Source organism: Abramis brama, assembly GCF_963993115.1.
Source record: "Abramis brama genome assembly, chromosome: 4".
In the NCBI taxonomy this organism is placed as follows: Eukaryota; Metazoa; Chordata; class Actinopteri; order Cypriniformes; family Leuciscidae; genus Abramis; species Abramis brama.
The window spans coordinates 43,212,484-43,238,433 of record NC_139966.1 but is presented as its reverse complement, the minus strand read 5'-3'; the positions used below and the strand labels follow the sequence as shown (position 1 = coordinate 43,238,433).

The following is a 25,950-nucleotide window of genomic DNA, read 5'->3' as shown; positions in this document are numbered from 1 at the left end:
ATGTTCAACATGAAAGCCAAATATGTTGTGGCAAAAAAGTGGCTTCATGTTGTTCTTAATTGTATGGCCCAGTGTTAAAGAAAAAAAAAAGTATGTATATGTATTATATATATATATATATATATATATATATATATATATATATATATATATATATATATATATATATAAACACAATATGCTGCACAGCAATAATAGAAAAACATAAAATTGACCCCAAAAAAAAGCAAATCAATTGGTCACTACAGTTGCAATTTATTTTTTTTGTAATGTGTACTCAGTAGGATTTGAGTTCATGAGAATTTATATAATTATGCCAAAATAATAAAAGAAATAATTTAAATAAAAGAAAAGAAAATTAGTGGAATAACCCAGGGATATAATACTGTAAAGAAGTGTGAAAACCTTAATACCACACTAGGAGTCACAGTCCACAATTGACCAGGTGCTGTAACCTTGGCTGGTAAAATCATTATTAAGTACCAATAAACATGAACAACATTAATGCTGACAGTGACATTTGTGCAACCTAAAAATGGCCAAGATTGTGCTGCTGTTGCCAGCCAAAACTGAGACAATGGGATTGTTTAACCTAATTAAAGGGACATGCTGTGTGTGTGTGTGTGTGTGTGTGTGTGTGTTTTGTGTGTGTGTGTGTGTGTGTGTGTGTCTGTACATAGATATTTACTTTAAAAGGGTTAATTTTAGGGAGACGTTTAAAAACTGCACAGCAATTCTTCAAGTCAAACGCACTCCATTTATAAATGATTGTTTTGTTTTTTATATATATATCTTAGTATTACATTTAAATGTGCTACATATAAAATGAAAGTATATACATAGGTAGTAAAAGAACAAATGAAGCAACTCCAATTGCACACTGCTACATTATCTGCTTTTGAGGCAAATATATTTTGTCGAGTGCCAAAACTTTAGTGTAAAAATTCAGTGCTTATACAGCCTCTCCAAGGCTCGATTTGTATTTTTCAACTGCTGTCCCTGTTTACTTCATAAAGCTCTTGAAGTATTTAATGGAGAAAATAGGCGTCTTCATCTCTCTCTGCAGGGAACAAAAAAAAAAAGTTGATTAGCAAAGGGAATAACATCGAACGCGAGTGCAAAAATGTCACTCAGAGACACACAATACATAAAATAACTTGAACGGCAAAATATTTGAGAATGCATTATAAATCACTGGGAATGGAAAGCGAACAATTTTGCGCGCAAGTAACGTTAAATGCCTGCATGCATTGTGAACCCGGACCCCCTCCTCCTCGCACACACACACACACACACCCTACAAGAGACCTGCTGACGTGTTACTACAATGTTGTGCATTTGAGTCGACTGTCACTCGCGCGGTGACAGAATGTTTTGTTTTAAAACGCCAGACCGAACAGTTTCGATTCTGGACGCGTGGAGCAGCATCGACAAGAAACAAACATTATTTATGTGTAACAATAAAACAGGCACAGCAATAAACACAAACAAACAAACAAACAGCGACGTGTAACATTTTTATACGAAGTCATACGCGTTTACAAGTTCCACGCCAGACCAGTACGCACGAAACTCACTCTCACCTTGTTTACGTTTTGGGATCTGACTTGCCGGGCGCTTGCTCGAGCGAACTCGTCGTATCCGGACAGCGGTTCTCCTCGGTCGCGTGCACGTTGGGTTTTTTGCTTTGGCAAGGACGATCTATTGGAAGAATGAAGACTGTGTTAGACAAGCGATTGATTTCCGTCTCGGAAGCAAATGCAAGAGGAGGGCAAAGCGTTTGTCCCCCGAGATCAGCGCGTAAATAGCACTGTCTAGTGCGCTGTCACGAACTCTCAAAACATTTACCCCGATCCTCTGTCGACGGTCTTTTCCTCGGCGTAGAGAGCGCCGTTCGGCTGTCCGTCCGACTCCCGGTCTCCGTGCTGTCAGAGTCCCTCTCTACGCTCTCCAGGGAAGGAGTTGTCGTCAACAAATAATCGTGGTTCCCGTTATGGTCCACAGTCCCGGTAGAGGTAACGTTAGCCCGATTTACGTGAGGCGGTCTGATGTAAAACTCCGGGACCTCTGTGGCGTCCACCTCCTGCCACTCGTAGTTGCCCGGCTCGAGCGGCTCGTTCTTGGCGAAGTCGTAATTCCATTTTTCCTTGGACGCTTTCTCCATCTCCCGCATTTGGTCCTCGACGTCCCTGGTGAACTCTTCGCGATCCACTGAGCCGAAGAGATTTCGGCAGACCGGCGGTTTGGCGGGGTCCGCCTGCCTCGCGTCCACCCTCTCCAGCGTGGGACTTCCATTGGAGACGCGCACTTTTGACATTTTGCACATGAAAGTTTGTCCGAGATTCGCAGTCGCAATCGAGCCAGACGCAGTCTAACTAAAAGCGAACCCTCCCAAGAAAGCCGAGTGAATCGCAGAGCGCACGCATAACAAACGCGCGAATGCGTGTAGAAAGACTAGAGCGCGTGGAAAACAAGTCATGAAAACAGCGCGCGGCTCCGTCCGAACACGTCTCGTAGTAATTCCGAAGAAAAACAGACGGGTCATTCGAGTAGGCGAGCACCCAATATGGCGATCGCAAGTAAACTGGCTAGGGAAAAAAAGATTGACAGCAAAGGCTATTTAAACAGAAGACGCCTTTGATTGGCCGGCGGGGCACTGGGCCCGCCCCCGTTGAAAAACGATACAAACAGTAGAAACTCGCGCTCCCTTCAGTGCAGTGTTGCCATGTCCTCTTATTATAAACCGCTGTGGCCTAGTTTATTTCTGAATGGTTATAAAATATGGTAGTATAAGCAGTGGTTCTGAGCCCTGGGGTCGTCGAGATGACTCGAGATGGAAAAAAAAGTTAAAACGCCATGGAGTTTTTTCTCTAATAAAATACATTTGATTGGCTAGAAAAAAACTTGTCCAGTAAATCAGTAATGACTGAAATAGTCATTTCAATTTATTGAATTTATTGAGAACTCCTAAAACTTATGGGATAGTGAAACAGATATTTGAAAATAAAGTATTTGAGTCACTTTTTTCAATAATGAAATTAGAAATGGGGGTGGGGGGGCATTGGAGTGAAAAGGTGGAGAAGATTTATATGAAAGAAATTTGTATTTATTTATTTGGATCTTGCTTTTCTTTCATGATCTGGCAACACAGCTGCAGATTGAAATTTGTTTAGCCGTTTGCGTAAATCACATGAAGGTATTAAAAAGATGATAGTAAAACTTTATAATGCACCTAGCAAGTTTTAGCTGCAATATACAACATTTTGTGATTGAATACGATGAGAACAACATTACTCCTTCAGTGGAGCTATGTCACTTGCTAAACCTTAGTGTGATCTGTTATCTTGCCAAGTCTGAGGTCATATTTGGCAGACTGCTTATCTCTGGCAGACTTTGGCATTACCAATAACAAGTAGCTGAAATGTTCCAGCACCCCCTACAGAAGTTTTCAATAGCGTCTGTGTGAAGACTTTTAAGCATCACAGATGAATCATGTCATCGACTGATGACTTTAGGAAAAACAAAATGTACAAACACATGAGTTATATTGTCAGAATCAAGTGACTGTCATAAGGTTTGGGTAATGTCATCTCAGCAAAAGTTTCTTTCAAGGAGAATTGCGTAAGAAATGGCTTTACTGCCATCTAGTGGGTGTAGTGAAATCCAGTGGCATGGATCAATAGCTGCCCTAAATGGAGTTTAACCTCCTGAGACCCTGGGTCCTCATATGAGGACATTACATTGTTGCCTCTTGACACAATGATAGTCAAATTTGTAAATCTTAGACATGTCAATCTTAGACAATCTTCTACACCAGTTCCCGAAAGAAAAATGACCCAGGTAAAAAATCTATTCAAATTATATGAATGAAACAAATGTATTTATGTACAATACTGTCTCTATCATCATATGGGGATTAAAATTTGACATATTTTAGTAATAGTAGCACTCGTTTGAGGACATTGGGACTATATTACGTTATCTCCTTAAGTGTCACCGTCCCACCTGGGACGTTTGCCCATATATATTTAGAACAACAATATCTTAATAAAAACCTAAAGTAATATTGACAAACTATATATAATTTGAAAGCTTACAATCTCTAGTTTTCATATTTGGTGGCTGTTTTTTTAAATAAATTACAGAAGAGCAGTAATTTATCAATTTGCAACAAGAATATTTCATATTCATTAGGTGTGTTTAGGCCTTTATTTTGAAATAGAAATAAACATGAAAAATCATGAAAGATTGGTAGAAACCTCCGTTTGTTTTCATGCCAAGAGTTCAAAAGATAACACTAATTAAATGTTATGAGAAAAAAAGGTCTGAAAATGTTTAGAATATAAAGAAAAATATTATGGATTTTCGATTTGTGATGTGGCAGCGAGCTATAACGCACATATGTGCTCTTTTTATGTTTATTAGAGGTTGAAATCAAATCCTGCCAAAACACCCATACTATTTCTGTATACTTAATAAATTGTATGAAATTATGGAAAGACATGGTTCAGATCATTCAAAACATATGAAAATGGAGATGCCCTTATATGGTCAGTAAGGAAGCTGGCTGTCCATCTAGTGAAAAAGTTTGGTACACAACTTGCTTAGATTTAATTTTCTAGCAGTTTTAGAGTAAAATATATTTTATAAAATATATATACATTTTTTTCTGTTTCATCATTTATTTCACTTCTACAATAATCTGGCAAATGTCTTAAAAACAAGACCAACCATATGTCTATATTCCAAAGCATTCTTGAATTACAGCCATTTAAGTCCTACTTATCCCAAATAGCAACAACAATTATAAAATGCACACCAGGCAAACTCTTGGGTCTCAGGAGGTTAGTAGTCAAGTACAAGTTCCAGCACATACATAGTAAGAGATATGTGGCTCAGTGGTATGAGCACTGGCACACAATGCCAGAGGTTGCTGGTTCAATTCCAGCCAGATCTTAGAAGACATTCCCCAACCAGTTCAGCAGAAATCCTGCAGCTAATTTCATTGGTGATTGACCAATAGAATCAGCTGGAGTTTTAGTTGAACTGGTTTGGGATCATCCTACACTCAGGTGTGCAATCTCCTGGACAGTACACTTCCTCATCAATAAAGTGTGGGGGTGTTGTTCCACTCAAATATATTTAGGCAAAAATTAAAATTTTTGTTAAGTATGAACACTTGTTTAAGTATGAAATTTAAAACTATTGGCTCTATAACCGCTGCTGGTCATTGTCCTGGAAGCCGGGGGGGGGACCCAGGCCATGGTCCCCCTCCTTCTTCTTTCTTTGGGTGGGTCTTCACTCTCCTCTTCACTCCAGTCTCCTGTTCCACATGCTGCCCAGTCTGCTGCTTGCTCCTCCAGTCATCCTTGGTCTCCATCCAGGTCTGGTTGGCTTCTCCACTGCTCCGTCTGGGTCCGGTCAGCTTCTCCACTGCTCCGTCTGGGTCCGGTCGGCTTCTCCACTGCTCCGTCTGGGTCTGGTCGGCTTCTCCACTGCTCCATCTGGGTCTGGTTGGCTTCTCCATCTTCTGAGATCTGACTGGAATTGAACCAGTGACCTCTGGCACTGTGTGCCAGTGCTCATACCGCTGAGCCATAGATCTCTTACTATGTATGTGCTGGAACTTGTACTTCACTACTAACCTGTGTTTTTTTCCTACTAAACAAGTAGGGTTCAAGTCGAGGTGATAAATCAGGAAGTAAGTAACTTCCCAGCTGTGGTGTTGGTGTAGGGGTATTGCCCATGTTCACAGCACTCCTCCAACAACAGGTTCAAATGTCATCTATATCATTTTAGCCATCTGTAATCAATCACAACCAATGATACAACTTAACATTATTTATTTCATAGTTGACGTAGTAAGACGAGGCATTTAGTGCTATTGTAAAACTGAAAACGCTCATCACAGAACGCGTATGATTTCAATCAAAAGATGCTTCGTCACCTCCAGTTTGATTCATATAAATAGAAAAAGGACAACAGACAATTTTATATATTGTGTCTGGACAGGAGGCTCGCCAGTGTCCTCTGTTCATAACTGATGGCTAATAAATAAATCAGTATATCATCATGAGGACGACGTCTTCTGGACACTCTTCTTCCTCTGCACCTCATTTTGAACCTGCTCTGGAAACTGATGAAGATGATCCCGCACACATGGCAAACAAAAGCGTTTGGTGTAGAACAGACTGCAGTCCTGTCATTAATAAAAAACAGTTTATTGATGTGTTCAAATATACATTGTGATTGATTGCTTTGATTTATGGAAAGATATCCTAAATATTAATATCCTAACTGATACATTAAATTGTTTCATTTGCAGAAAAAGGAGAAATGTTCTACAGTCACACACGTACCGTTCCCACACACACCGTCTTGCTGCACAGACAGCACTTGGATCCTAAAATGAGGAACTTCTCTCTCTCTGGGCAGAAGGGATCCTTCATGCCGTAACATTCCTCCAAGAGCCTGCGGGAAAAAGCACATCTCAATCACTGACATTTTTACACTCATTCAGCCAGACATGGTTCTGCAACCTACAACTCCTAAATAAGCACTCATTTGAGAAAAAACACCCCCAGCACTCATATATTACAGTTCAGGTCATGGAATACTGCTAATTATACATCATCATCATCATCATCATCATCATCATCAAAACAGAGCAGACCAACGCATGCACTTCTTTAGAAAACGTTACGTGCATTAATCAGACACAGGATAGATAGCTAGACACAGGATTCAAAGTGGAACATAACATCACTACAATACATATACATATACATACACACACACACACTGCTGTTAAGTTCAACAATTGCAAAGTTTACATACATTTTGCTCAATTCATGACCTGGATTATTTATAAAGGTTCCAAACTGCATCAAATGTCACCTACGATTTCAATTATTTACATTACGTTTACAATTTACATGGACTGTTTGTATGGAAAGCTGTTTTAACATTTTTAAGGGATTAAATGTACTAGTATCTATTTTCATGCTTCATGATTTTGTGACATTTAAAAAAAATAAAAAATTATATATATATGTATATATATGTATGTATGTATGTATGTATGTATGTATGTATATATATATATATATATATATATATATATATATATATATATATATATATATATATATATATATTTGGAACTGAAATATTGAGTAGAAAGATGGAAAACCCATGCTCCTTTATGACAATATTTACCATTTTAGTGCTGTCCTGATTTACATCATTCATGAGCACGTTCCATTTTAAATTTTTGGTATGCCTTATGATAAAGGTATGCCCCTAGTCTCGCACTGTAAATGTGTAAAATGTGCAATAAAACTTTGAAAAAGATTTCTATATTCCACTACCTATTTGTATTTACTTTCCTGACCCTTACTGTGTATTTATATATTTTTATTTATAATATTTATTTTGGGGTATATTATTATTACTCACCTATAAAAGACTAAATATATATATATATATATATATATAGTTATTAGTCATTGTGCAGTCAAATTCAATTATGTGGCATTCAGTTGAAATATTAATATTAGTTTCTCAATTGAGGGAGCAAACAAAAAAATGTGAATAGAAATTATATTTCTGTAAAAATTATACATTTTTCCAATTGTGTCTGAATGCTAGACAGTTCGCTACACAAAGCTGACAGAAACTGACATTGGTATGGAAGGGGCTGCACAGACTAGTTGACTTGAATGCTCTGCCACGACGCTTTAAGCTTGATGTTGACTAGTCACTGAATACTCCGCAAGACGGTCATTTTAACAATTGTTTGTGTGTAATTGACCGTTTAAGCGCAATAAGCCACTCATCTTGGTAACTGCGACTCACACAGCTTGACACTGAGACTAGAGGCGGCTTGTGCGTTCCACTTATATAGATCAGTGGTGCACTCGCTTTTGGTTTGAGCGCAAACCCTGCGGGAATTAGTATATTTATGCGCAATACAAGCACTATTTAACCACAGCGAATGAGATGAGTGAGTCGGAGATTTAGTAACAATCAACTTACTAACTATTAAGTTTATTCTCAAGTTTATTGAGGCAAAAGTCATAGTTATTGGTGAAAATTGGATCCTAATCTTAAGTGTGGCCCTATTTTGTTTAGGATGTTATTGGTTTAAAAAGTTACTAGTAACTAAAAATAAAAAACAAGTACTAGTATCTTAAGTAAAGTTTAATTAAATACTAGTCACTATTGAAATAAGCACTATTATCTAAAAAAATTAAATAAATAACAATCTAAAACCTATACTATTACCTAAAGCACTACTATCTTAAGAACATGTACTAGTAACTAATGGAATAGATGGTGTCTAATAGCATGAAAATACCTACATTTTAAGGATTAAATGTTCAAACGGCTTGCCATACTGTTCACGCATAATTTAACCATTAACATCATATACTCACCCTCATGTCGCTGAAAGCATACATACTATAAGTATTTTTTGAACATTTTTGCTAACCATTGAATGACAATAAATTGCACATTTCTCAAAATATCTTTAGTGTCCTATACAAGAAAGTAAGCCACAAAGTTTTGCAACGGCATGATGAGTAAAATTACACGATTTCCTTTTTTGGGTGACGTTGCAAGTCGTTTTCTGTCATTATGCAGTTTGCCAGCCCGATTAAAACATATGTGAGGAGGAATGTAATATTATAATTTTATATTACATTACATTCTATGTGCATGCGAAAATAATTGTTTATAGTTCATTGAACAAGCAGGAAAGACATGGTTTAATCCTTTTCAATAAAGATCTGAAAAGGCTTTTTGGATTTTACTAAATTATATTTAAATTACAATGAAAAATCGTCGTATCTTTCCATACGTCACCGTGACATCACGGCAAATTACATGCGATAGTTCTGCTCCGTGCGCACTGAGTAACTTACATTACCATTATATGTTTGCGTCATTGTATATCACTAACGCTACATTACAATTTTATTGCATATGGAGAGTATTGAACAACTATTCTGTGCGCTAATCGCAGTGCAATTTCACAAATACTTGCGTACTTACACTATTGCCCTGGTGTTTGGCGGCTTCTGCCCGTAGAAGCTGTAAGGGCTGGACAGCTCGCACAGCTCACAGGTGAACACGCCGAGCGCGGACCCTTCGCTCAAATCCATTCGCTCTAAAGCGCGGTCCTCATACAGCGCAGTTCCCACATCCCGTTCAAACAAACCCTAGTAGCTGTTTGTTTTGAATGAGCACGCGTTCTCAAGGCACGCCATAGTGCAATAACGTCACTACGGCGCGTCAAACAGGACAGTCTCAAAACTTCCGGTTTTTAGTTTACGCTTGCAGTACATCAGAGTAGCCAGAGGATGGCGCCTGTAATAAAACATTTCCATGCCGCACGTTTTTTGTAAACATTTTTTTTTTATGAACATTGTTTTTAATTTCAAACGACAAACAATTACACATCCACAACTGAAAATTAAATGTTTCATTAAAATCAAAGAACTTATATTGGCTTCTATACTCTTTGTTAAAATGCAAGTCTACAATGCAATTTCTGATTATCAAGGGTCTTGTAAATTGCATCAACAAGTAGATCTGGCTCATCCCCTAAATTTTCCCTAAAAAAAAAAACTCAATAAAACAATAATTTACCGATCAAATACAAGTACTGAGTCAAAACACAACAAATTTGTACAATAAAATTACAGTTGGAGTGCTATACAGTATACAATGATATATTTTATACAAAATATTTTACAAATGATGTTCAATATACAAGCATTTCAAATGAGGTAACAAACAATCTGATTTATATGGCTCTCCCAATACATTTAACTCTAGCATTAGAACATGAAAAATCACCCCTTATTCTAATTCTTATCCTAAATCTTTACTGTAGGAGCTTTATTTGGCAGAAGCGGTGATGGGACGTCAACCGATCTGGAAGTTACACTTGATCTGAAGCCCCGCCCTGCAAATATTACATTAAGGTGGAAAAGGAAAGCACCAGCACATCATCTCAATGTGGCCAAATGTGTCAAAAGCAACAGAAAAAAAACATGCTTATAAAGCTGAAAATGGCACTTTAATGAGCTCTCGAGCTCTCTCTCTATATGTGTGTGTGTGTGTGTGTGTGTGTGTGTACTGTTTGCTTACTACACTTGAATACCATTCACTTCATTGGCTTTTTTTACGAGTAGCCTACACATTATAGGCGAAAAGCATATATTGCACTTATTAGGGGATTATTACCGTCCTTGTAAAGGTCAGTTCCCTATTAAAGGTTAATGCAATATTAATGAGCCTAAACTTACACTGGCTTTGCCCTATAATGTCCCAGCAGTGCTTGATCCAAAAGCACGTAGGCTACACACCCCAAAGATGTGCCAGCCGGTCTTCCTCCCCCTTAGAGCCGAGCATTCAGCAACTCAAAGGCTTTCTTCGTCTCCTGTCCCGAACGCAGAGGGATCTCGTGCACCAGCGCTTCCTGAGAACGGGAACGCTTCGAGCTCTCAGTACATGTCTCTGTAGATCTCCTGCAGAAGAGGATGGAGTGAAGCATCTTCTGTCTTCTTGATCTCCTGGACCAGCTCTGCGTGCTCTGTCACCAGCTGCCGCAGGTCGGCCAGTTTCTGCAGCAGCTTGGGAAAGAGCAAGCCGTTGTCCGGGTGGTTGGACAACAGATGGAGCCGTAGGGCGTGAACTACGCTCTCCTGGATGTGCTCGATCTGTGACACGTCACTCAGTCCTGGACGGTCTGCCAATGGAGATCCACACAGAGAGAGAGACAAAAGAGACGTGTCAGGATGTCAAAAGCACCGTTACTTTGGTACCAAGTCTGTTTACTTGAATGCTAATGCTACATGCCATTATTTTCTCTTAAATTATTCATATTTCTATTAATACTGAACTTTTGAAATAAAGGACACTGACTTTAACTTCGGTAGTGTGACATCCCTAGATTTATCTGTACAGTGTGTCCACAGATATTGATGAAACATTTTTAGTTCAAGTGTCATTTTGCTAACGGCGTCTCTCTTTAGCATATAGGTTAAAAGAAAAAAGAAAGTCAGAGCAGTTCTCCAGGAAGCTGTGGTTTGAGGTACTGTCTGCGTTTTTGGTCCCCGCCGCACGACCACGGGTCCGAGGGTTGCTGCTGGAACCGGCGGAAGAGGAAACTGTGGTTATTTTTGCTAGTCCTCGGGAGAACAATATCCCCATCTCACTCTGACCATTATTATCATGTCTCTCAAAAGCTATTGGCTGTGGGACTCCAGAGGTGACATAAAAAACAACCTGAACCACAACTAACCTACTAACAGTTCAGCAAAGGAGGTGAGATATTAACATGTAGGATGCTCATGAACGGGGGTACAAGGGAAGTTTAGGATCTAATTTAGTTTCAAATTTAAATCAATGTATAAGGAAAAGCATATGCATCACAATTTCTGGACAGCAAGGAATGTGCTTTTAAGTCAAGTCAAGTCAAGTGTATTTATATAGCGCTTTTCACAATACAGATTGCATCAAAGCAGCTTCACAGCATTAAACCAAAATAACACAACAAGGTTGTTTCTAGTGTAAATTTATTGATTGATAAAATTAAATTAATATCCCCAAAATATCCCCAACTGAGCAAGCCAAAGGCAACAGTGGCAAGGAACCGAAAACTCCATCAAGTGACCTAATGGTGTCCTAAAACTCCATCAGGTGACCTAATGGAGAAAAAAAACCTCGGGAGAACCCAGGCTCAGTCGGGGGCCAGTTCTCCTCTGGCATTTATGAACTAGAGGCCAGATTGTAGTTTGAACAGTAAGATTTAAAATGTTATATGAATGCCTGGCTGAAGAGATGCGTCTTTAATCTAGTTTTAAACTGGGAGAGCGAGTCTTTATTTTAAGTAAATAAATAAATAAATCAAGCAAAGCAAAGCAAAAATAACTTTTGGCAACTTGAAGATACTTTAACTTGGACAAGCCCTATATTTTTTTGCGTAAATAAATATATTTTCAAGCACCACCTTGTGACCCCTGGACCCCAGTTTAAAAAACCCCGCTCCCGTTGGAGTGAAGCATGACATCAAGTATTTCATTTCTGAGTAATGGCCATTTTTAAAACTGCTAGTCAGCTTTTCATTTAGATTTACACCGTCGCTGCCTCTATTTCACGTCTCGTTGCTCTCCCTGCGTCTCACCTCCGCAGCAGATAATGGCAGCCACAAACAGCGCCAGGTCGCCGTCGTCCAGCTCTAGAGCGTTGAACTTCATGGCGAACTGAAATTTGGGCTCCATCATGTCACTGAAGGGCTTGCGTAGACTCTTCAGAAACTCGCGGGTGATGAAGCCTCCGCCGCGAGCCACCAGCAGCCCGTCTTTATTCATGCAGGAGGCCAGCAGGGCGAAGAGCGCCTCGTACACGCCGTACTTCAGCAGAGTCACCTGGTCGTTGAGGTCCAGGGTGGCGAAGCCGGGCAAGGCCTTGGCGAACTCCGTCAGCTCCGTGACCGTCGCCACCGAGGCGTACTGACAGAACAGGAAGAGCCGGGCCTCCACTTCTCTCTCCCGCAGAGTTGAGGTGTCGCCGGACGCCACGTTGCCCAGCAACTGGGTGAGCAGATTCTGCTCTGCGTGCTGGAGAGAGTCCATGTCGTGGATGACGAAGGGCTTCAATGAAGGACAGAGAGAGAGAGGACAGTCAGAGAGCAGGTGTGCGTTCAGCTCAATAAATGAGTAACGTTAGCTTGTGCAATTAGCGCTCTCCGTTTTTTTGTAATTAGCAACCGACGCACTCTTGCTCAGTGTTGGGGAAGCTACTTTGAATCCATAGCTTGCCGAGCTAACGTTACTCGGTTTATAGTCAAATACAGTCAAGCCTTTTGAAAAAGGAGTTACCTACTACAAACTACTAACAAACAGAAGAAAACTACACTGAAATGGGTCAATATTTTTTTAAAAATATTAAGCTATCTGATTTAAATAACGTTTGTTTACTCTGACCTTCATTTTGGGATTTTGAATGAATGAATCACAATAACAGTATAAAAATTACAGATATTTACAAACTAAAGGCCGGAATGCACCACACAACTATTTTAAAACGCTAGGCATCATAAACTTGTCGACTTTGCAAATGTTACAGAGAAAAGCTGGGCCTCGTTCACTAAACTACTGAGGATCACATATTTACAGACTGCCAAGTCGCTACAAACACAACAAACTCAAGAGTAAACGTGGCTTTTTGCTAGGAGACGTGTGACAAATTAAAATCATGGGACGGAATCATACCCAGAAACAAACAAAAAAAATCTGTGCCCATCATAAGCATAAGTTTGTCTGACATCTCTGGCCCAAAATCTGGTGACTGGCTTTGACTTTCAGCAACTAGGGATGACTCACCCATAATATAAAGTCGTGTAGTTTATTCCTGCCTTAAATGTAACAAAAACATCATAATTTAATTCTTTGTATTAACAACTATAATAAATATAACCATGATTCCATACCAATGAACAGCAGCATTTAAATAAAAACAGCAACAATGGTGTGCAAGGACTTATATTATTTTTTTCCAGTGCTTTAACAGACAGATTAGTAGAGATTAGGAGATTTTGATTATCGCCTCATTTGACTCTGCTTTTGTGAGCAATACAATGTGAATAGTGGGTGAGTGAGTGAGTTAGTTAGTTAGTTCTCCAACTGCAGTTACTCACCGTAGTGCTGGTCTTGCCTGTGAGAAACACGCGTGCTTTGGCTTTGTTCATGTGGAAGTGTTTGAGGTAGGCTTCATGGATCTGCCTGGCCAAACTCCTCGTGTCCGGCTGCAGAGACTGGTGCTCCTCTTTCCCGCCGACATCCTTCTCTGCTTTCAGCCTCTGCTTCTCTGATTGGGGTATCCGCCCAAAACGGATAGCTGTAAGACGCGCGCACACACATTACCAATAAAAATAGGTACAACATCATGCATGCTGCCACAGTTAATGTACCGTATACAAACAAAACAGGAACACACACACATGTCTGGTTCACTATCTTTGTTGGGACTTTCCATAGACGTAATGGTTTTTATACTGTACAAACTGTATATTCTATTCCCTTACACCAACCCTACCCCTCAACCTACCCATCACAGAAAACTTTCTTCATTTTTAATTTTTAGAAAATAAAATCATTCTGTATGATTTATAAGCTTGTTTCCTCATGGGGACCTCAATTTAGGTCCCCACAAGTCCCCATGAGACTGAGTCACACACACACACACACACATACACTGTAAGGCAGATACATAAATGCTTAACAAAATGTTCGGTAACACTTTATTTTAAGGTGACGTAGTTACATGTTACTACATGTACTTACTATAGTAATAACAGTAATTATGCATAATTACAAGCAAGTTAACTAACCCTAAACCAAATCCTAACCCAACCCTAACTCTATAGTAAGTACATGTAGTTAATTAATATTATTCAGTACTTATTTGAGTAAGTACATTGTAACTACGTTACCTTAAAATAAAGTGTAACCAAATGTTCACACTAGGGCTGTTATTTGATTTAAAAAAAAAAAGGTGATGTGAAATAGATAAATAAATATGTTGCTTAATTAATTCATTGTGTACATATGTTTTATTTCAACATCACTGACCTCAGAAGGTAACCCAGTTCTAATGTTATTTTTGGAATTCATAAATTGACTTTTTTTTTTTTAGGAAATAAACCTTCGTATCTGCCTATTCAGTTTGTGTTGTGTTGTGTTGTATTGTGTTGTGTTGTGTAGATGCCCATTTTCTCCATATTAGAATTTTTCCGCCTACAGTTCTGTGAATGATGGTCCAGCTATGAAATTACAGCTGGATTACATTAGGGAGGAGGACATCTCTGCTAATTTATTATCCACACCAATTTCAAGAATAACTTTTAAAGAAAAGCTGGGGTTATTTGGCAAAGGAAGACCTACACCAAAGCCTAATTTGGTACAGAAAGCCAAAGCTTTTGAAACCATTTCAACCCCAGCCATTTTGCAGAGTTACTTGTCAGTCTGTAAATTTACCAACTTGCTGACCATAATGCACATTTGCTGTAATTCTGCAAAATAGTTATATTTTCCCAAATAAACCATAAGTTTATTAAGGTCTGTTATGGCTCGTTTCCACTGAGCAGAGCAGTACGGTACGGTTCGGGTCTGTTAACCATGATCTGGCTAGCGTTTCCACTGTCAACAGTACCCTTACTTGATAGGCGTGGTGTTTCGATCGACGTCATTTTCGCGCGAAGAAGAACATAGTAAACTACAATGGATGACATACAGCAGATCTTGTTCTTGCTCCTCGACATGTTTGTCACAAGAAGACAAGCGCCGACATTAGGCTTTTCTCAATATCAAGTACGCAAAGTTTGTACTTGCCATGTGCGACTCCTACATGCAAATGGTACAGCGCGTTCTTAAAAGCGTCGCTCAGCTCGCTCTGCTACTCCGGTTATCTCTGTTACTCTGTACATTTTAAGCAACAATAAAACGAAATATGTTATAAAACACCACTCTGCCTCTTTTCGTTTTCATTTAAATAAATTAAACATTATAGGGACACAAATGTGGTTCGTGCCCAACGCATATTGATTATTCACTGCACGTTATACGTTATTCTATTTATAACAAAACGAAATTTAAAACACAACCCTAACGTTACCTCTTTTCGTTTAAAAAAAAAAAAAAACATATTCCAGGCAATATATGCATTTGTACAAATGCTGCAATAAACATTAGTGATAATCTTGTAATAAAAAAAATGACAAGAAACCATATTTCTTTTTGTAAAATTTCAGTTTTATCAATAATAGCCAATATAAAAGTTTAAGTAAAAGGTACAAGAAGCTATACAATAAGAAATAAAGCAAACAATTCAGTCAAATATCCAAATGCAGCGCTCTAGTCTAACATTACAACAGTAAAGTTAAATACAAATAGCCTATAATATGAAACTAAACTTAGCCCTCAGCCAAAACGATTGGCAGGGAACGAATTATATATTAACGAGACCAAAGATCGCCCGTTAGGTCTACACAAGACGAATTATATCTCATGTTTAACCACTACCGTCGGAGTCAGCGGCGACCGTCAGAAGAACTAGCCGAGGAAAGGCTCATCCAGCCGGGAAACATGAGCGCCGAGCGCCCGCTGATCGCATGGATCCGGGGGGAAAAAATCATCTTTATAAATAAACCACAGATTTGAGCTTTAAACAACTACATTCTCGCCTGAAAAACTCTTAAAATTACATTTCGTGATACAGTAACAGTAGTATTATATTAAACTGTATATTAAAAAATGGCGCTTCTTATGTTGTCTTTTTTTTTTTTTTTTTTTTGCTTCTTATGTTGTCATTCCCCTTGTAGCACGCGCAAGTGACGATTCTCTGTCAACCAATCAACGTCCTGCAGTGAGTCTAGCTCCACTTTTTAGTACCTTTCCACTGTGCTAGGTACCCCAATGGAAGGGTACCTAAAAAGTGGTACGGTATGGTTCGGCATTTTGGTACCATTCACAACTTTTGATAGTGGAAACGCAAATAAATGCGTACCGTTCTGTACCGTACCGTACCACTCAGTGGAAACGAGCCATTACATACATACATTTAATCATCTGCTTTGCCAGTCTAATGGTATTTATTATCAACATTGGTTCCAAAATGCCACGATCGCTGTTCCACTGTCTATGAAGCGGAAGTGTCTGTCTGTCTCTCTGTTTATCCCGAGGTTACCGTAGTCAGCCGGATCAGGGCCGTATCCAGATCAGATGAAGGACCTGCGCCTAAACACCGCCGCAACGTAGCCCTGAAGTGTCAGCAGAGATTGTGTCAACTAGACTCTCCCCTGTGAAGGCCTCATCGACACAAGCCAGTGCCACAGATCCTCAACAACAACCCGTATCCATACCGCCTTGATGAATTCGATCTTAAACCAGATGTAACTGGATTCAATATTTTCAATGTTCCGATCCAATCGGACTTCTGACCTGTAATGCTGCCTGAGTCATAATCATACACTGTTCGTTTGTTGGCCAGTTCCCCCTGACTGAGCCTGGTTTCTCCCAAGTTTTTTTTTTCCCTCCATTCTGTCACCTAATAGGATGTATGGGTCCACCTCTGGCTTGCTTAGTTGGGTACACTTAATATTCAACAATATTACTGATCTGACTGCACTGACACCATTGTATGAGAACTGAACTGAGCTGGACGATGACATCACTGTTTTCTCCAGAGCTGCTGTATAGATATAAGAACTAAATTAATAACTAACGATTTGCACAGCCGAAATGAATTAACACTGAACTTACTTAAGCTGGACAATGACACTGTATTCTTCTAGAGTTGCTGCACAGCCGAAATAAACTTTGTTGCATTATTTCCCTGTTATTACTGTAAAGCTGCTTTGAAACAATCTGCATTGTAAAAAGCGCTATATAAATAAAGGTGACTTCACTTGAATGCGCTCAACGATTGTGTGATGATGCAATTGTGTGTTAAAATATTTGTTTGTTGCATTTCTTGTTAAAAGTGACTTACGCAGTACTATAGAAGAGTTTAGATAGAAGTTTATTTTTTCCCGACTAGGGAATGGGGTGAGAGGGCCGAGGGTCAAGAGGCACGGTTTCAAGAGTCACGTTTTTTTTGTGTTGCAATTGCATTCATCAATCTGTCTGAGAAAAACTTAATATCAAAGATTGGATGATAAATACCAGAATGGGTACTTTTTGATTGCTGGTGTATGGGCAGATCCACACTCAAATAGCTTGGATGGTAGAAAAATCCCCAAAAACTCAAATGCGGGTCAGAGGGCACTGATTGCGTTAATCTGTTTGCCTTTTTAAAAAAATATATATATAATCAATTGCGCTGCGTTAACGTATTGAATCATCAGCTCCAGTTTATACACAAACGAGTGGTAGAACTTTAGGTCATTACACTCTTGCCACTTCATCAGTAGCGGGACAAAGGGCAGACATGAGAGGGGGTGTATAGCGTGATATGATACAGATCTACCTCTGAAGGGATTACACTAACAGTGGCACATGACACTAGTTCTCGCTAACAGAAGAGACTACCCTATATCCAGGTCAAAGTCCCGTGAAAGAACGGGACGGCGTGTCTTCCGTGTCACTTAGTTCATCTGCGGTTATCCTGTGATAGCCCCTCGTATAGCGTAGATTTGTGCTACCTCATGATGTCAAAGCTAAGATAAGCTAAAGTTGTTGTTTAATATTTTGATTCTAATCTAAATGTCCTGACCTTCAAAGAAGCAATTAAAGTACGTGTTACGAAATATTATTGTAGTAAAACAGGACACCATAATGATTACCAATAAAACAATTAAAGATCTGTAATCATCAAGCCATAAACCAACTCTAATCTATAATCATTTGCTCTTTGTGAAGCTCTTACCGTTGTGGGACATGCCCACTGCAAGGCACTTGCGGAAACGGCAGTATTGACATTTGTTTCTGTTCTTCTTCTGGATCTTGCAGTTGCGTTCGCACTTGTCGTATTCCAGTTTGAGTCGAATGGTTCTCCTGAAGAAGCCCTGTGGAAAATTCATAAAAGACACTTAAAAAAGCAAACTGTGAAAGTATGATACCAAATTGTACATTCTCATGTTGTAATATACAACCGATTCAAAATGTAAACATAAATATAAGGACTTTGCTCCCTAAGGCCCAATACATAGCGGAACCTCCCAAGACGTTATAAAGTGACCTCGATAAACCAAATGCTAATGAGATAAGATGTGCGATAGGATTCACACCATAACAATATTTATTTCTCAAGAACACTGCATATCTATGAACAGATACAGAGTGTGTGCATGTGTGGCAGAATGTCAAAACACTACAACTGTTTATTTTTCAGATAAGGCTATGCAATATTTCAGTAATTCCAGAAGGTCTTGGATAGATGCTTGGGAAAAGGTACATGGTGAAAATCATTTTCGAAATCGAATAGTAATGAAGATACAGTGAATGATCTTTGTCATCATTTCATTGGAATAGACACTGTGGACTGGTATGTGTAGTAAGGGTCACAGTTACAGCACAGACCTTTTGTGTTCCCTCCAGACGAATTATTCAACGGGGAAAAGCAGAACACGTGCTTGACAATGGAAACGGTATCAGATGAGAGCTCATGACAGACTATCACGGATCGCTTCCAGAGCTAAAAACAGAACCGATGACGCATCTCTACACACCGAACATACCAAAACGATAAAACCGGACTGAGGGAACAGCTCGTCACTGTGTTTAGCCTCTGAATACCAACCTTTATAGGACAGAGCATTATTTCCTACTGTTCTCAAAAGCTGTGGGAAGTGAAGTTTAAAATATATCTGCACGCTGCAAATGACTAATTTATTCTTCCAGATTTACCTCAAAAGAAAACACAAGATAAGAATGTTAAATGTATCAGGTAGAATTTCTTTGTTCAAAGCAAATAAACCATTAAGAAACACTTTACAACAAGATACTAAGTCTTAACTAGCATGAAATAATAAACAATTTTGCAGTTTTTTGACAATTTTGGTGATTGTTCATCTCTCGTTACACTAATAGAGTTCTGCAGTGCTGGCGTACTTTTCTAGGACAGTCCGGAGGTTAGAATCACCCTGGTTCCCACGACAAAAACCCATTAGGATTTTTTTCCATTGGCTTTTTGATCATTGCAGAAAATAAGCTCTTTGACCAACACAAATATATGATTCTTACATGTTTTGTTCATCAAGGTAATCTTCACAAATGAAAAACTTGAATGAATTCTGATGCCTAAATACAACCGCCAGACGTAAAAAGCTAAAATCAGACAATAAACAAACTACACAATGGTCGCAAGACTTCAACGTCACCACCACTAAGCCTCTGACAAATCTTTTAATCTTTATTCAAAAGCTAACTTGTAAAAGCCTAATAACACCATGAGTGGGGTAATACTGATATATTATGCCGTAGGTAGAATACAATGTGAAAATACCTTGAACTTATTTCAAGGCATTTAATCAAAAACCCATTTAAAAAAAAAAAAAAATGGACGAGGGACGAGACTGACCTTCTGAGTTTTAGGACTCCATGCTGCAGCACTCAATACCTGTAACATGTATGCTGTTTTTACTTTGTTTCTTTGTGTTTTTGGTTCTGTCCTGTTCACCTGTGTGCCCTGTCAGTTGACCTAGATTTCCAAGTTTGTGTCTGTTTGAGTTCCCTCATTTGTTTCCTCCCTGTGTTCTTGCAGTCCTTGTACTATCTTGTCAATGTTGAGGTGTTGTGAGTATTTTTGAAGTAACAACTGTTTCCTGGATTATTCCTGCAGTGCGCTTTGTTCAGAACAACTACCCGTGATGATATCAAGGCAGGAGTCAAGGTTTTACATGTCACTCAAAACAACCTTGCTGCAGTACCGTGCACCCACAAGCAAAGATGGCGGATTTTAAATTGAATCCTTATGGAAGCATCCCCCGTCGGCCGAGCGACAGCTGTTGAGGAGCTTTCTCCGGGTCTTACGCACCTCAAAGTTCTCAAAAGGAATTTGATAATATACAGTTGTTTTAGAACAATGAAATTGATGTGGGAGGCGGATGTGGGAGGGGCTACAGAACTCAACACCATGGAAAAACAAACTACGTGACGGACAAAATGTCCCGTCCTAGTCGCAGATTCACTTGGAATAATAGCTTTTAGCGCTTGTTACTTTATCACATTGTTCCTAGTTATTACACTGTGTAAATCTCAAACTATATAATTAACTAACATGAAAATGAGTTAAACCAGAGGCGCATGAAACTTGAAACCAGTGAACTAAACTGAATAATAAACTTAATCAGTCCACAGAGATCCTGATTATGTATGACTAGTTTCACACAAAATATGTTTTTAATTAGCATTTAATTTTAATAAGTAGCTTAACTACAACTACCACGATTCCATAAAACAAAACGCATATAACGTATATTTTAAAGTGCAACGTGAAAAAAGTGTTAAACTGCATCAGCAATAAACCTTCGGTTGTAATTGTTCCAGTTTAATTGCACCCTGAGGGGTGCCAACGGTCAAAGTCTGCCCTTGCTGGAGAAAAACACATGGCACATGGCAATAACTGGGCTGGTGGTAGTTAACTTTAAAGGAAAGAGAACGGCTGTGACCCAGGCTCGAGTCAGCTGGGCTGTGTTGTGCGGAGGTACGCACTGAGTCCTTCTGATGATTTTGACAAGCACCACATGAAGCAACAGCTCTTGTACACGCTTCACCTCACATGTACGAAGGGGGAAAAAGCCTCAGGGGAACTCTCAGTCTTTTTGCAAAAGTAGCTATGAAAATACTCCAAAAACTTGCGTGCTCTATGTTGACCCTGGTGTGCTCGCTCAAGTGTTTTCTGTCCCGGACAGATTTGTGGTTATGAAAGTGTAACACAGTGTCTGTACTAATGGAAAGCAGGAAAAAGTTGAGGGTGCTTCGATAATGACTCTTGGCCCTCGTGTGAGAATTTTCCACTGTACACTTTGCACGCGCGCTTACCTTACACCCTTCGCAGGCATGCACTCCGTAGTGGAAACCCGAGGCCCGGTCGGCGCAGACGCGGCACTCGAGGGCGAGAGATCCGGAGGAGTTCTCGTCCTGACCGGTGATGGCCGCGAACACTTCTGAGGTCGGACTAGATGCCGGGGTTAAGACATCTACAAGACAAACACACATGTGCACGGTCAACATCGCAACATCACATGACCCAGAAGCATTTAAGATGATGTCCTAATTTAACGCAAATAAGCAAAGTGCGGATATATACTTTTCCTTCATTTTTTGTTTCATTAATAAATTCATACAGTTCGCACAACTTGTATTTATCTACAAAATGTACAATTTTAATAATATGATACAGCATTTAAGGATAAGCATTTTGATCAAAATGATTTGAAAATCGTCAAGCGTGTCCAAACTTATGTCTGGTTGTTTATATACAATCAAATGAATGCAAATGGTTCATTCTTTAACTTGACAGATTAGGGCTGATTTAAGATTTTTTGGTAACAATTTATTTTGATGGTCCCCTTTGAACATTCTGTTGACTATAAGTAACTTTGCAACTACATGTCAACTAACTCTCATTAGAGTATTAGTAGACTCTCGGTTTAATATCTGCTAACACTTTATTTTGATGGTAACTTTGCAACTACGTTTCTGTGGTTATTCTAACCCTACCAGTCTACTAACACTCTACTGAGAGTTAGTAGACATGTAGGTGCAAAGTTACTTAAAGTCAACAGAATGTGTTAAAGGGACCAAAAGTGAAACCCTTTTTTTTTATAGACCTGATTGGTTAGGATTATTGTTCGGATTGCGTGTGTCCAAATGCTCTACCTGAGACAGTGGAGTCGTCTACTAATGTGTTGCAGCTCTGGTATTCCAGCACGTGAAAGTTGAAAGAATCGTCGCTGAGAGACCGAGAGATGTCCTCGAGCACCTCCATGTCACCAATGAGCTCTCCACACAGAGGGCTGTCCAGGATTGGATCGCCCAGCGGGGACAAGGGACTGTACAGGCTCGGCATATCTACCATGGCGCTGGACCACGGCAAGCTTTGAATCATTCATCCGTCTGCAAAGACAAAACAACGACAAGAAAAGTGAAACGACAACCAGAGATTTCAGACGCTATTGAATTTAATGCGGGGCTGTGAGGGATAGACTTACAGTTTTTACAATGGCACGCACTGAATAAATGTCCTAGATCACGCAATTTTCATTTGTTTTTCTACTGAATGAAAGTGTTGGAATGTTGCGAACAATCGTTATGTTGTTAAACAACATTGCAATCCATTGAACAACCTGTAATTCTATCCCTCACAGTCTTGTTCTCATTATTGTCAAAATTAAATATGGTTCTGCTACCCTGACTAAGGTCCATTGTCATCAAAATGTATTTGTATATGTAAAACATTACAATTATTTCAGAGCAACTCACTGAAATCAAAGCAGAATTGAAAAGAAGAAACAATAATTTTATTTTAAACGTCACTGTTTGGTTGTGATAATAATGGAGACTCAATATCTACTTGGTATGCAAACTGCAACCTGGTCTCCGTGAAACACTGACTAGAAGAAGTTCCATTCAGAGCAGTGCTAAAGAAGTAACGTGTTTAAGAGGGGTTGCCACAGAAACCCCAGGCTCAGTTTTCGCAGCGTTTTATTCAGACATGAGGGGAGCGTTTCAAAGGCTTTGGCCTGCTTCATCACAGGAATGTGATCTCATTCGTCCTGCCATGTGAACTTGTCAAAGAGACCCACCAAAGACCAAGTGCTCCCTCGACTGAGGTGATCTCAAGGTTGGGTCAAGGTCAAAAGTAGACCTTCCAGACATAAAAAGGTTCCAGGGCGTTGTTACGTGGTTGCTAAGGAATTTCGAGAGGTTGCAGGGCAGTTATTTTGATGCACTTAATTTGCTTGATAATATCACAAACACTGTGGCCAGACTTTTCAAGTGCATTGCCGGGGAGGAGATAACAATCCTATTCGAAAGAATTAACTACTCGAATGCATTCAGATGCTCTAGAGGAAATTCTTAAGGCAGCTCGAGGGGTCTTGAGGACAACGGTTCAAATGGCATTCCACTCAATCCTTTAATTTCTTACAGCAGTGACATGGAGAAGGCTAACCAATGCCAGACTTGGCATTCGAGCACTTTTGCAATGGATCACCATTTTTTTTGGAGGAGGTAACAACACACTTTACCTTCAGGCGACAAACACAGCCAATCTAAAATAAACAGCAGGTGCTAAAGAGCTGACAAAACTGCGCACTAACATCGACTGCTGATGGTAGACAAGCTGTCATAAATCAGTGCTTGGCAGACAAGCCCAGTTTCCAGCACTGTCTGCGAGGGGAAGCCGGCCAGCTTTCTAAAGTTATACCTGATCTCTCCGTTCTGTAGATTTGCCCGAAGCAGAACAGCAAAAACCTTACCCAGCTGTTTGTCTCCAGCTGTTGAGCTGTGAAACCTGAGCTGAGCATGATTCTTCAGTCAGCGAACGCACGCAGCGTTCTCTCAGCCGCTGTGCGACAATCATTCCTGATTCTGCCCTTGACACAACATGCACAGACGAGTGCAGTAACAAGCGTTCCTATTGGAGAAACATACAGACTGCTATAAAGACTACATATTAGTTAATACACTGCAAAAAATGTTGTCCTGTTCTCCAGTAAAAATATAGAAACATGCTTAAATATCCTTAAAACAAGAATACTTTACTGGTTAAAATTTGCATAGGGAATGAGAGTGATTTTTAATATCTTTAATTGCTTTATTTTTTGGGGTGGGGGTTATACTTAAAACAAGAAAAAAATCAATTACAAAATAGACTTGTAATACTGTACGTAATTTTGCTGGTCAAATTTTTTTTATATTTTTTATTTATATTTTTCACATGTAAGGTGTGTATTTCTCATACTGGCTAGAGAAGGATTATAGCATATTAGTCAAAAGACTGCAAAAAATAAATAAATAAAAAAACTGTTTTGTGTCTTGTTTTCCAGTATAAATATATACACATTTACAATTTGCTTGAGAAGCAAAACTGCATACAATATTAAGTTTTTCCTCTGTTTTCTGTGAAACTGATCAAAATGAAGGGAGTTTCTGATTAAAACAAGAACAAATATCTGTCAGTGGGGTCAGAAAAATCAATTCAATTCAAAGGGACGTTTTCATAACTCACTGACAGGTATTTGTTCTTGTTTTAAGCATAAACTCACACAATTTTTACATATTGCTTCTCCAGTGAATGTATCTTGATTTAAGAATGTTTAGATATTTTTGTACTGGAACAAAACAAGACAGAAATACTGAAGAAGAAAATCATTTTTTGCAGAGCATGCGACATTTAATGCCATGAAGTTAAGACTTTCGGCTCTGATTTAAGACCTTTTTAAGGCCTTCATTTGTGTAAGGGTGAATTAAGACTTTTTAAGACCTGCAGAAACCCTGCAATACTTACATTAAAAAACATTTAAGATACATTTAAGATAATTTTCAGAGTCTAATATCCAATTTACTTCAAGCAAATTGACTTTTGATTTGTTTTATTTAAATGTGTATATATATATATATATATATATATATATATATATATTAGAAACAAGACAAAATCTAGCAGTAATTTCATGGTAAACAAGATTAAGCACGTAGCATGCAATAAGCATAAGCTAAAGCTACTATATTTATTCAGTGTAAACCCAGACACTCACATGGGCACACATGCACATGACTTGAACCTCATGACAACACACGGGAGCCAAGTGAAGTGTAGGAGAAATGCCAGTTTCTCTAATGGAATTGTGCCCATGGAGACCAGCTGAGCCATTAACCAGCAAAAACCAAACTCCATATCATGCTTCCAAACAACAATATATTCTACACAAATATCTCAATGGATGCAAAGGATTCAACACCTCGCTGTCCACAACACGTTATATCCATTGATGTGGCGCCAATCACGAAACAAGACAACGCTTATGAATGCACAAGATGAATCCTCAATGTGTCCTAATAAACAAATGGAACAAGTAATGTTTAACAACTCTGAATCACGGGACAGTTGTACAAATAATACAAAATGAATCAGTATCTTATTTTCCAGTAAAAATATCTGAAAATCCTTAGTAAAATAAGTTAATGTCTGCGAAACCACTTAATAAATAATTTTTTGCAGTGCAAGGTGTGTGTTTCTCATTCTGGCTGGAGAAGGACACACGGGCACATCATAGCCTACGTGCTGAGGAGGAGGCAGCCTGTTGTGGAGGGTCACAGCTGACAAGACTTGGAAACCAATACAGGCTGATTTACCCCCTCCTTCCTGGTTGATCTTTACCGGCTGTCTGACTTGACCGTGTAGTAACAACAACACAGCAGTTCCTGGGGG

General features: G+C 39.1%; 3 protein-coding genes and 1 long non-coding RNA gene across 18 annotated transcripts in view; 1 reads left to right on the top strand and 3 right to left on the bottom strand.

The window, feature by feature from the left end:
• The window catches only part of LOC311080593, a 45,769-nt gene extending 39,308 nt beyond the window's left edge, over positions 1–6,461 (top strand). Inside the window, exon 3 of the long non-coding RNA XR_014605649.1 lies at positions 6,326–6,461. This is a non-coding gene — a long non-coding RNA (uncharacterized lncRNA). The remainder of the gene's footprint in view (positions 1–6,325) is intronic.
• cdkn1ba (cyclin dependent kinase inhibitor 1Ba) lies at positions 236–2,595 on the bottom strand. Its single transcript, XM_084111097.1, has 3 exons — positions 1,849–2,595; positions 1,584–1,701; positions 236–1,060 (listed from the first exon to the last, which is right to left on the bottom strand). The coding sequence occupies exons 1-2, from the start codon at positions 2,324–2,326 to the stop codon at positions 1,589–1,591; spliced, it is 591 nt and encodes a 196-aa protein (XP_083967223.1). The 5' UTR covers positions 2,327–2,595; the 3' UTR covers positions 236–1,060; positions 1,584–1,588.
• cdpf1 (cysteine rich DPF motif domain containing 1) lies at positions 5,824–9,310 on the bottom strand. The gene is made up of 3 exons (XM_084110616.1): positions 9,058–9,310; positions 6,360–6,471; positions 5,824–6,199 (listed from the first exon to the last, which is right to left on the bottom strand). Exons 1-3 carry the CDS (start codon positions 9,165–9,167, stop codon positions 6,071–6,073), a joined length of 351 nt encoding a protein of 116 aa, XP_083966742.1. The 5' UTR covers positions 9,168–9,310; the 3' UTR covers positions 5,824–6,070.
• A 100-nt stretch (positions 9,311–9,410) lies between these two features.
• The window catches only part of pparaa (peroxisome proliferator-activated receptor alpha a), a 54,992-nt gene continuing 38,452 nt past the window's right edge, over positions 9,411–25,950 (bottom strand). For 7 of the 15 annotated variants that reach the window (XM_084110600.1, XM_084110607.1, XM_084110608.1 and 4 more), the window contains 6 exons: positions 22,395–22,631; positions 21,555–21,712; positions 18,439–18,577; positions 13,712–13,911; positions 12,197–12,665; positions 9,429–11,158 (listed from right to left, as the gene is read on the bottom strand). In XM_084110600.1, coding sequence (XP_083966726.1) covers positions 10,902–11,158; positions 12,197–12,665; positions 13,712–13,911; positions 18,439–18,577; positions 21,555–21,712; positions 22,395–22,623 — 1,452 coding nt within the window. In that variant the 5' untranslated portion in view covers positions 22,624–22,631 and the 3' untranslated portion in view covers positions 9,429–10,901. Of the gene's footprint in view, positions 11,159–12,196; positions 12,666–13,711; positions 13,912–18,438; positions 18,578–21,554; positions 21,713–22,394; positions 22,632–22,726; positions 23,949–23,995; positions 24,319–25,950 lie in introns of those variants that run through there. The other 8 variants (XM_084110614.1, XM_084110602.1, XM_084110605.1 and 5 more) reach the window with 5 other exon arrangements.

Bases quoted from the DNA above. Each gene is read 5' to 3' on its own strand.
- cdpf1 (XM_084110616.1), bottom strand. From the start codon at position 9,167: ATGGATTTGAGCGAAGGGTCCGCGCTCGGCGTGTTCACCTGTGAGCTG. The intron at 6,472-9,057 runs GTAAGTACGCAA...TTTTTCCCGCAG, and splicing joins CCAAACACCAGGGCAATAGT to GCTCTTGGAGGAATGTTACG. The intron at 6,200-6,359 runs GTACGTGTGTGA...TATTAATGACAG, and splicing joins AGACGGTGTGTGTGGGAACG to GACTGCAGTCTGTTCTACAC.
- cdkn1ba (XM_084111097.1), bottom strand. From the start codon at position 2,326: ATGTGCAAAATGTCAAAAGTGCGCGTCTCCAATGGAAGTCCCACGCTG. The intron at 1,702-1,848 runs GTAAATGTTTTG...TTCTTCCAATAG, and splicing joins ACCGTCGACAGAGGATCGGG to ATCGTCCTTGCCAAAGCAAA.